At 35.4% G+C, this 12,199-nt stretch overlaps 1 protein-coding gene across 1 annotated transcript in view; it reads right to left on the reverse strand.

Annotated features, from left to right (window-relative positions):
- Positions 1-270: 270 nt before the first annotated feature.
- The window catches only part of LOC130247456 (kinesin-like protein KIF3C), a 44,194-nt gene continuing 32,265 nt past the window's right edge, over positions 271-12,199 (reverse strand). The window contains exons 4-8 of the mRNA XM_056480687.1: positions 11,417-11,535; positions 11,116-11,232; positions 6,869-6,977; positions 5,255-5,421; positions 271-1,653 (exon numbers count right to left, since the gene is read on the reverse strand). Coding sequence (XP_056336662.1) covers positions 1,539-1,653; positions 5,255-5,421; positions 6,869-6,977; positions 11,116-11,232; positions 11,417-11,535 — 627 coding nt within the window. The 3' untranslated portion in view covers positions 271-1,538. The remainder of the gene's footprint in view (positions 1,654-5,254; positions 5,422-6,868; positions 6,978-11,115; positions 11,233-11,416; positions 11,536-12,199) is intronic.

Consider the following 12,199-nt stretch of genomic DNA (forward strand, 5'->3'; position numbering starts at 1 on the left):
ATCTTAAATCAAGAAGCATGTTCTAGACTAGTAAAAATATTGTTTGATTTCATAAATAATAAGTAAAAATTAAGTGAATTTTTCATTAACAATGGGGTAAATAAAATAAATTTATTTTCAGTTTGAAATAAGATTTAGTAACCCAATTTGCTAATTATTTTTCTTCAAGAAAAAAAAAACACTTATTGAGTTATTTCTAAAACCCAAAGAAAATTTTTATTTGTCAATAAAATCTTGATATAAGATTTTTTTTTGGATATTTGGCCTAAAAACAATACAAAAACTGAGTAAGAAAATAATTTTTTGCAGTGTTGTATTTCAAACAAATTTATATTAAATCTTACCAACCCCAAACTTTGAATGGTAATAAATATTCATACACTTTCTAATCATACCTGAACACTTCTTTACAGTACTTTTTTTTTATAATTCCACCTCCATATCAGTATTCATACACACTACACTACATTTACACTTCATAAATGAAATCTCCACAACCTTTACTACTCCCTATGGCTTTTCCAGACCTCAGAAAACCCACCAAATCCCCAGTTTTCCCATTTACAGTTGAAGTAAGAATTATTAGCCCCCCGTATATTTTTTCTCCCCCCGTATAAGATTTTTCCAACACATTTCCAAACATAATAGTTTCAATATTTCATTTCTAATAACTGATTTTTTTTATCTTTGCCATGATGACAGTACATAATATTTGACTAGATAAGTTTCAAGATACTAGTATTCAGTTTAAAGTGACATTTAAAGCAGTGGTCTCAAACTCAATTCCTGGAGGGCCGCAACTCTGCATAGTTTAGCTCCAACCAGCTCCAACTCACACCAGCTCAATAGTCTCTAGTAGTTTTGAACATCGTCTTGAACAAATAAGACTTTCTTTAGAAGAAAAAATATTAAAGGAAATACTGTGAGAAATTGCTTGCTCTGCTAAACATCATTTGGGAGATATTTGAAAAAATTCACAGGAGGGCTAATAATTTAGACTTCAACTGTAGGTTTCTTCATGAGCCCAGTGGGAACCCTGTAGATCCTTTCCTCCAGCCGACTGTCCCGAACCCTGATCAGAATCACAAAGATACACACACACATACATTAAGACATGCAGATAGAAAGAGACGCGTTCCTCTTGCTCAGCTCTTTCAGGGCGGATGAACACAAACCCTGTCCGTTTGGCCTCCATCATTCGAGGTGTGTGTGTCGATCAGCAAGTAAACACTGACCATTTTTGGAAGCAGCAAAAACCAATGGAAAAAGCCTCAGGTTGTCAAATGAGGCGATGTTATTCGATGGCAGTGTCTTCTTCACTGTCCTGAGGAGCAAAGAGCAAGAGAGAAAAAGGGTGAATAATTCCTCTAATATTGGTCCTGATGAGTTGGAATGGGTCTTGTCCTGCGTTTGCTGTCTGTTCAGATCACCAGCAGGTTTCATCTTGGTTTATGGGGACGGTTTTTGGTCTGTTTCCGTCATCTGTGTTTGGATTGATTGAGTTTTAGGGGAGGGGGTGGTTATGGTAGTTCCGAGTTTCATTCCTGGGCTGTAGCCATGGGGATGTTTTGTGGATGTGGCAGGCTGAGGGACCCTGAGGATGCCAGAGAGAGGGCAGAGCTTGAGGTGTGAATGACCTGCTGAGACTGGCACCTGTGAATAATGGGATGACATTAATTTGAGAGTATGTTATTTATTTTGTATGGAGTAGATTTTTCATGCAGATAATCTAGATAAATAACTGTATATGATATTTTTGTGCAGAACACAACATGCGTTTGGGTTCCACACAATTCCTTCATGTTGTCCCAACAAAAATCGATTAAGTTAACTTAATTGTTTTTGCAAATTTAAGAGAATTGAACATAAATCAATTAAGTAGTGCCAAAAAAAACCTTCAAGAATTGTGTTGGATCAGCTCATTTTAAATAAGTAGTTTGAACAAACATAACCGGCTCTATTTTAACAATCTAGGCGTAAAGTCTAAAGCGCATGATGCAAAAGCATTAAGGACGTGCCAGAATCCACTGTTACTATTCTAAAGATGGAAATATACAGTTTGCACCCTGGCGCATGGTCTAAAAGGGTTGTGCTTATTCTCTTAATGAGTAACCTGTATATAACCTGTATATAATGTTGATAGTACATCCATCTGTAAATATCACCATAGTTTTTCTATAACTGCACTTTATAACTTATACCTGTATCCTGCACTTGCTGCTATTGCACGGCTGGTTAGACCGAAACTGCATTTTGTTGCCTTGTACTTGTACATGTGTAATGACAATAAAGTTGAATCTAATCTAATCTAATCTAATCTAATCTAATCTAATCTAATCTAATCTAATGTGTGTGTTTTGAGCCTAATGTGCATTAAACCAATCAAAGCCTCAGTCTCCATTGCCCATTACTTTTAATTGTATTTTATATATCAAAATGTATTTTATGTTATTATTCTGTGCTTCTATTTTAGGTGTGACTTTTGAACATTCTGTAAGGGGTCTACAGATGAAAAATAGCCATTCTTGGCTAATTCTGGCACATTTTACAGTAATGTTTGTTTATTAAAATAAACTAAACTAAAAACTAAAAATTCCCAGAGTCAGGTGTGTCGCACCATGGCGCATTTGCTATATACATGCAGACTTTAATTGGAAAAACTGAATGTATCACTAGCAAGAAAATAGTTAAACAGACCATTTGCAGCCTGAGGATAAAGAACGAGCCTCCTCCATTCGGCCTCTTTACTTTCTCTTTACTTTACTTTTACTCTTTACTCCTTTACTTTCGTGGATAAGGAAACGGTGTTGTACGCACTTCACTGAAGACATCCATCAGGCTATATATTTAATTTTGTTTGTTAAGCGCAAAGATTTGTTTCAAAACTATTTCTAAATTCAGTTCTAATTTCCTGCAAATGAATAAATGAACAATAATAACAAAGTGTGGTGAAAAACTGAGTTATATCCAAACACACATCCTGTTCTTATGCCCCATATGGCGATGCATACGTCTCCAAAACCCCACAGGTGGACAAATCTAAGCTTGTTTTTATTAAAACAAATACACATATGCATATAATAATTAATACTGATAATAATAATAACATTATACAAATGCAAATTGTCATGAATAAACTGAAAAAAGCCCCCGACATGAAGAAAGCATGGGGGTAGTGGTTTTTATATTTGTGTAGAAAATAATAATTTTTGTAACATTTTAATCCTTTAATTGTTTTCATATGTGAAGATATTTGTGTATTGCTTTACATCATGTGAGTATTAAGCAAAGTGTGAGCTTTTTAACCTGCCAACAATGCGCCTTAACACACCTCCTTTATAGACCAGCACACCCATGAGTCCACAAAGTGGCGCAAATGGATTTGCTATTTATACAAGGTGGCGCAAAATGTGAAAGTTACTGTTGCGCTGGTCTGAAAATAGCAACAAATTGCGCCCTAAACGTCTTGCGCTTTATTGCGCCAGGTGTATGATAGGGCCCATTGAGTGTATTTTGACCTACTGTGACCTCTGATTGGCTATTTATACAACGTGGCGCAAAATGTGAAAATTACTGTTGCGCTGGTCTGAAAATAGCAACAATTTGCGCCCTAAACGTCTTGCGCTTTATTGCGCTAGGTGTATGATAGGGCCCATTGAGTGTATTCTGGCCTACTGTGACCTCTCATTGGCTATTTAGACAATGTGGCGCAAACCTTGGAAATTACTGTTGCGCTTCTGAAAATAGCAACAAATCACGCCATACATGTCTTGCACCCTTATATTATTGTGCTATGTTTTATTATTACAATTTTAAGTTTTGAGTCAAACTGTCCACTTAAAAAAAAACTAAATCAATAATGCATCTTAAAAATGTATTCATTTACAACAGATTTAAATTGTAATTCCAGGTCATGTCAAGCATATAATGTTGTGTTGTAGGCCTTCAAAGTATTTTATGGATAGAGAAATGCCTATATAATTATGCAGTAGTATTGCAGTCCAAAAATAGCCCATAAATACTGCAGAAATCTGTGCTGAGATTCAACTATGTACATCTGCACTATGTTATAGAGATTATGAGTTAATCTCAGATTACCGTATGCACCATATCACAGCATAATCCTAATTTAAGTTTATCATACACACAACTCATTTTAAAACATATTCCAATATTTCATTAAATTTTATTTAATTTAAATTTTTATTATTATTTAATACGTATATAACGTATATATTATTAATATTATTATTAATCATATTATTATTACAGATTTTATATATTGTAAAGCCTATATATTGCTGTATCTTTTCTTTCAACACTGATCATTATATAATGTATTTAAATAAATTCAAATGAAATTTAATTATGAATAAATATATTTTAATAGTATATAATTATAATTGAATGCATTTAATTAAAAATAACATTCAAAAAAATCTAATAAATTTAATTTAATTACATAGAAATATATAGTAATAGTTTATAATAATATTTGAATTAATTTAATCAAAAATAACATTTTACACTACTAGGAAACATCCAATATTAACAATAGTTCAGCTTTAATTAAAAACACCTTAAACAGATTTTTTGTCTGTCCAGAGTCCAGAGTATGGACACCCCTGATCTAATATTTATATTTTGCACATATTACATATGCATTAATTACTTACTTACTTATTATTAGGCCCACACAGAATTCAACAAATTTCCGCAGATTTTTAACCCATCATTGATTCTGTTTATTTACTTGTGTAAATGTGTGTACATTTATATTCATTCAGTTTTTAAATTAATTACAGTAATATTATTGACTAATATAAAAATATTCATCTGATTTATTTACAATACAATTTGTACAGTAATATTTTCTGTCTTTTACTAGATCTATTATATGAGACTTGCTTGGTTTACCAAATAAAGTAGATCTAATTGGATTTGCATTGTAAACATTAAATAGAAGTTTAAAAGGTATTACTTTTTATTACATATATTAAGGTTTTAGTTATGATACTCCCAAAATAATTCAGCATAAATCCGCAGATTTTAACCAAAATTCTGCGCAGAAATAGCAAAAAACGACCGCAGATTTATTATTGATCTGTTATTTATGTAAAAGTACATCATCATTAAAATATAATTATATTTGAATATATTTTGTATAAAATGTAGATTACTATAGTTAGTTTATAAATAATGATTAAAATTGGATGTATATTGTGCTTTGCTGTGTCTTGTAAGTCTGACTGACCATGACTGTGATTTTCTGACCCGTCCGGCTGCAGATTTCTCTCTGTAACTGTTGTTGTCCAGCAGGACGTCTCTAGAAGGCTCCTCATCTGATCCCGATTTCTGGAGCTCCAGCTGAAACACCACTGGTGGAGTCATGTCCAGCTCCAGGAGCATGATGTTCTCCGCCTGCAGAGACAGAATCATAAAACACACAATCATGTAAAACTGCTCAGTACAATAATCTCCAATAAATAAATCTCAAAGCCCTTAATAGGTCATGACATGTGAAATCAAAATTGTCTTGACCCTTCAACAAATAGTTAGCCTTGCACTTTTCCCCATCCGCTCTTCATTTTCCTCCGTAACACAACACTTCACTGCCACTCTTCACTTTCGTTCACGACATCACCCCGCCGCCACCCCCCCCCCTCCTCTGATATTGTACTGTGACTTTCATTTTCTGTCAGTTTTAGTACATGATGTAACTACAGAGTAGTCAAGCTTTAAATAGGAACATTATGGAAAGTCTTTTTGGATTTTTTGGAGCAAAATGTAAATGGTCTAATCCAGTGTTTCCCAACCCTGTTCCTGAAGCCACACCAACATTACACATTTTCAGCCTCTCATTACTCAAACACATCTGAGTCAACTCTTCAGAACATTAGAAGAGACTTAAAAACCTGAAATGGATGGTTCAGATAAGAGAGACATCCAAATGTACTGTTGGTGTGCCTCCAGGAACAGGGTTGGGAAACTCTGGTCTAATCCAACTCAATGATCTATGCTAAGGTATGCTAGAAGTGCCACTCCTAGTGTCACGATTATTAGCTTGAGTATCCACCAGACTTACTAGTGGCCTATCACCCAGACTACATCTCCCATCATGCTTTGCATCTCACAGCTGAAACAGGTTACTAATCTGAACACTGACACACACACGCATACACAGCTGCTGGCTGCACTATAGATGCAACCTAGTGATCAGATGAGGAAATACATTCGGTGCTCAAACTCTCACAATGGTTAGCACTGTTGCCTCACAGCAAGAAGGTCACTGGTTCGAATCCTGGCTGGGTCAGTTAGCATTTCTGTGTGGAGTTTGCATGTTCTCCCCGTGTTGGTGTGGTTTTCCTCCAGGTGCTCCGGTTTCCCTCACAGTTCAAACACATGCTCCATAGGTGAATTGAATAAACTAAATTGGCCGTAATGTATGAGTGTGTGTGAATGAGCGTTATGGGTGTTTCCCAGTACTGGGTTGCTCCTGAAAGGGCATCCGCTGTGTAAAACACGTGCTTGTTAGCAGGCAAGGGTCAAAACAGGAGCAAAACAGTATTCATTCATTCATTTTCCTTCGGCTTAATCTTTCATTTATCAGGGGTCGCCACAGCAGAATGAACTGCCGACTATTCCGGCACATGTTTTACACAGTTTAATTTAGTTTAGTTCCTCTTAAGTCTAATTGTTTTTCCTTGTTTATATTGTTTTTCATCTGAAACATAAAATGACCCCATTAATGGATTCATTTTGCAGTGTACACAACAAAGCATCTCTGGCACATCAACTCTTTTGATTTGACTTCCTCTAGTGACATTCCCTTTTTTCCATCTCTCTCTTTCTCTCTCCATATACGTACCCTGTATCTGGAATGAGCCCCCATCGCCATGGCAACCCTGGCGTACTGGCTGATTGGTCGCTTGTATCCGACAGCGGAGGCGGGTCTCCTCTTCATCTGAGTGAATTTACTGTTAACAGAAAACAAACACTCAATCAGTCATGTCAGATCACGGCTGTTCTGATGGAATACTTTTACCTTTTACCAATATGTTTTATGTTAATATTAATTACATAAAATTTTATATATGTATATATATATGTATATATATATATATATATATATATATATATATATATATATATATATATATATATATATATATATATATATATATATATACACAGTTGAAGTGAGAATTATTAGCCCCCCTGTTTATTTTTTTCCCCAATTTCATTTTAACTTTAACTCATTTCTAATAACTGATTTATTTTATCTTTGCCATGATGATAATATTTGACTAGATATTTTTTGAAATACTTCTATACAGCTTTATTTACTGAGTGGCATTTAAAGGCTTAACTAGGTTAATTAGGTTAACTAGGCAGGTTAGGGTAATTAGGCAAGTTATTGTATAACGATGGTTTGTTCTGTAGACTCGAAAAAAATATAGCTTAAGGGGGCTAATAATATTGACCTTAAAATGGATTGAAAAAAATTAAAAACTGCTTTTATTCTAGCCAAAATAAATCAAATAAGACTTTCTCTAGAAGAAAAAATATTATCAGACATACTGTGAAAATTTCCTTACTCTGTTAAACATCATTTAGGAAATATTTAAAAAAGGGAAAAAAATTCAGAGGGGGACTCGTAATTCTGACTTCAACTGTATATAAATAAACATAAAATAACAAAAAAGGTGATGCCATTGACCTCCATAGTATGGAAAAAAACTATGCAGGACCAAAATTAAACATTCTTCAAACTATCTTTGGTTGTAACAGATAAACAGTTCTGGAACAAGGAGGAGGAATAAATGCTGACAACACTTTCATTTTTGTTTTACCTATCCCTTTAACCTTACCTACCACTAGCTAATTTTGTTTGCGTAATACATGCTTCATTGAACCAAATATATTTATTTAATTTAATTTAATGTAAATTATTAAACAAACATTCAAGTTTGTAGTGTTTTGAGAGATATTGAGTGTATTCTGTCCCACAGTAACTTCTGATTGGCTATTTCATCACATGTGTGATTCTCAATAGCTGCGTTTCAAATCGCATACTTATGCACTATTCTACACCATTTTGTAGAATAAATAGTGTAATTAGTGCGTTCACACTGAACACTAAAAATAAGTGCACTTTAATTACCCGGATGATGCACTTATTCAACTAGTAAAATGAAGTGTGGAATGTTGGACACTTCACACACTCAATGGCTGATGCTTCGCTCACATAGCAGAAGGGGCGGAGCTATCAGGCGCACATGATGGATAACTTTATTTATTTTGGATTGTGAAAGCAAAATTCTCCTACGATAGTGATTATAGCGCCTCCCGATGGTGAATGCGGTTATACTCATGGCAGGTATTATTTGGTACTCTGGTCATTTATTTTACTAATATGGCAAACGGTATCAGGGAAAAGGTTTGAATTTCTGTTTAGTAAAAAAAAAAACATTAGTGTTCCATTTGGGACGACACTACATACATATACTATGCTCTTGAGTGTTTAAGTGCATAAGTACATAAGTGCATTGTGTGCCATTTGGAATGCAGTTAAAGACCTATATTGAGACCTATTTTTGATCATCAGTAAATTGATTACACTGAAAGATTACACTTATTATTTTACTGTTTAACATCTCATGTCTACTAAAATACAAACCATGCATCTAATTTAGCTTACTTTTAGGCTATATGAGCAATTCTATGTGTTTGTGTTTTGTGATTTGCAGATCCTGCATGATTGTGGATTGGTGGGTGGGTCATCTCGCCTGAGATCCATTATGCGATGCCTATAAAGAATCCAACATTTGACATGAGAAGAGAGCTCGATTAGCCCCATCTCCCTGCCTGGCGTTTTTGATTTATTTTAGTTTGTTTTGAGTCATGAGCTCAGTTCACTACCGTACACATGCTTTTCACTACTGACTTCCATTTATACTGACTTTGATTGCTTTGAATACTTTTGTTAATTATGCTTTTTGTTAATGAATCAATGCGAGAGGTCCTGGGTTCAGAATCCGGACGAGCCCTGTTATGTTACAACCGACTCAAAATTGTAACATTAGAGAGACAATACAGACCAGGTAAATTGAAAAGAGAAATGATTTATTAACAAAAAGCATAATTAACAAAAGTATTCAAAGCAATCAAAGTGAGTATAAATGGAAGTCAGTAGTGAAAAGCATGTGTACGGTAGTGAACTGAGCTCATGACTCAAAACAAACTAAAATAAATCCAAAACGCCAGGCAGGGAGATGGGGCTAATCGAGCTCTCTTCTCATGTCAAATGTTGGATTCTTTATAGGCATCGCATAATGGATCTCAGGCGAGATGACCCACCCACCAATCCACAATCATGCAGGATCAGCAAATCACAAAACACAAACAGGTCCCACACGAGACCTAACACATGCAAATGTAAACCTTGGCATGAAAAAAATTACATTTTCGCCAAAATATGCGAAACTGTTTCTGCTTTTTTTATGTGTAAGCAAGTATTTTACAGTGCTTTAAAAATACTCAAAAATGTCACTGTCAATGTTTTCAAACAATTATATTTGATTTACCAAAATCACACAAGTGCCAATTTCACATTCGTCACATCCATAATGGAGAGACGTCACATCCATAACGGAGAGACGTCACATCCATAACAGAGAGACATCACATCCATAACGGAGAGACGTCACATCCATAACGGAGAGACGTCACATCCATAACGGAGAGATGTCACATCCATAACGGAGAGACGTCACATCCATAACGGGAGACGTCACATCCATAACAGAGAGACATCACATCCATAACGGAGAGACGTCACATCTATAACAGAGAGACATCACATCCATAACGGAGAGACGTCACATCCATAACGGGAGACGTCACATCCATAACAGAGAGACATCACATCCATAACGGGAGACGTCACATCCATAACAGAGAGACTTCACATCCATAACGGAGAGACGTCACATCCATGACGGGAGACGTCACATCCATAACAGAGAGACATCACATCCATAACGGAGAGACGTCACATCCATAACGGAGAGACGTCACATCCATAACAGAGAGACATCACATCCATAACAGAGAGACGTCACATCCATAACGGAGAGACATCACATCCATAACGGAGAGACGTCACATCCATAACAGAGAGACATCACATCCATAACAGAGAGACGTCACATCCATAACGGAGAGACATCACATCCATAACGGAGAGACGTCACATCCATAACGGAGAGACGTCACATCCGTAACAGTTTCTCATGAATGCAAAAAATGTCAAATACAATAAAATCTATAATTTTTGTTCCATAGTGACCTAACTCTTCTCCTTTTGATGAGCATTATTTCTTTTGGGTTGTGCAGTTTAATTCACAGAAGTTCAACAAAGTATGTTGTAAACTATAAACAGACTTTTTTCGTCACATCCATAATTTTCCTCATTTAAAATATAAAATATGTTTACAGATTGATATTTTTCTGCTCCTGTAACTTTGTGATTAGTTGTTTTGGAAAAAATAAACAGATGTTTTAATATAATGTTAACATATACTTTCTACATTAATTTATGATTTAAGATTTTACTGCAAATGTCAGATCCATAACGCTAGAATTGCTCATATGTAGATACAAACACCCTTACAAAAACACTTACGGTATTATTTTTACTCTAGATTAGATCGCTAAATGAATATTTTCAAGCGTAGACTGCTCGTCGCGATGCATTCACAATGGTATGAACCAGTATGGGGTGGTCAAATGAATATTTATATTATCTATTATAAGCATTATTGATATAATTATTTAGATACATATCAGAGCAAACTATTTCTTACTATTTAAAGGGCCGACCGCCATACATCTTGTTTTGAAGTCTTTCAGAGAGAACCGAGCATTAATTTGATCTCCGAAACCCCCTGTAACTCGCACCCTGACTAATTCCAACATTTCCATTTATGCAATTTCATCATCTGTATGGCTTTGCGATTATTCTGAAATGTGGAAAACAGTTTGAGTATGAAAAGGAGTTTGGTGTGTTTTGGCCGGTGGGGTCATGATATGAGCATCTGATGCATCACTCACTTCTCTGCCGGGACGAGAGGCTGAAACTTCCACTGATCTTCCTCCGCGTCAAACTCCAGTCTGTTCATGATTTTATTCTTCTCTTCGGGAGGTATAAAGTTCTCTATAATCAGATATCTGCACAGACACTGACACATTAGCTGGACGGATTGGACATTTATACAGTTGTGTGATTAAATAGCAGCTCTCATTTTATTCTGGAGACAGAAACCTTCAGCTGAAGACATCATCACTGCTACAATAATGCATGAATAGATCAAGCTAATGTTTTTTTCAATATGCAGCACTTAATATGACTTACTTGAATTTGAGTTCTCTGGTCAGTTCATTCTGTGTTTGCTCGAGGTCCTGTCGGCTTCTTACATGTTCATCATTCACATCCTGAATATCAGCCTTCAGAGACTGGAGCTTCGCATACAGCTGTACACACACAGAGAGAGAACATGTGATCATCAGCTCACCAATCAGCAGAATCTTTTGTCCTTTATTACCATCATCCTGATTAATCACTAGCATAATCTTCATTACCACCATTCTCATCTGTCCTTCATCATCATAATCACACCATCACCTTCATCACCTTCATAATCATCATCTGTGCTTAATCATCATTACTGTCATTATCATCATTACCATCATAATCATCATCTCCATCATTACCATCACAATCATCATCACTATCATTTCCATCATCATCATCACTGTCATCGTCATATAATCTCCATCATAACCATCATTACCCTCATCAATCCATGTGTCCATCATTATCATCATTACCACCGCCACCACTATTAGCGTCATGATCATCTATCCTTCATCATCGTAATAATCTTCATTATTATCTTTACTTCTTTATTATGAGCTTCATCATCATCAACATCACCACCATCTATCCTTCATCATGATCATCATCACCTTTATCATCATCATCATCCCACTATCATCTCCATCATTACCATCATCATTACTGTCATCACCTTCATCATCATCACTGTCATCACCTTCGTTGCCATCATCTTCACTGTCATAATCATTACCATCATAATCATCATCATCTCCGCCATTACCATTACAATCATCATCA

The sequence above is a fragment of the Danio aesculapii genome, chromosome 20 (assembly GCF_903798145.1).
Source record: "Danio aesculapii chromosome 20, fDanAes4.1, whole genome shotgun sequence".
In the NCBI taxonomy this organism is placed as follows: Eukaryota; Metazoa; Chordata; class Actinopteri; order Cypriniformes; family Danionidae; genus Danio; species Danio aesculapii.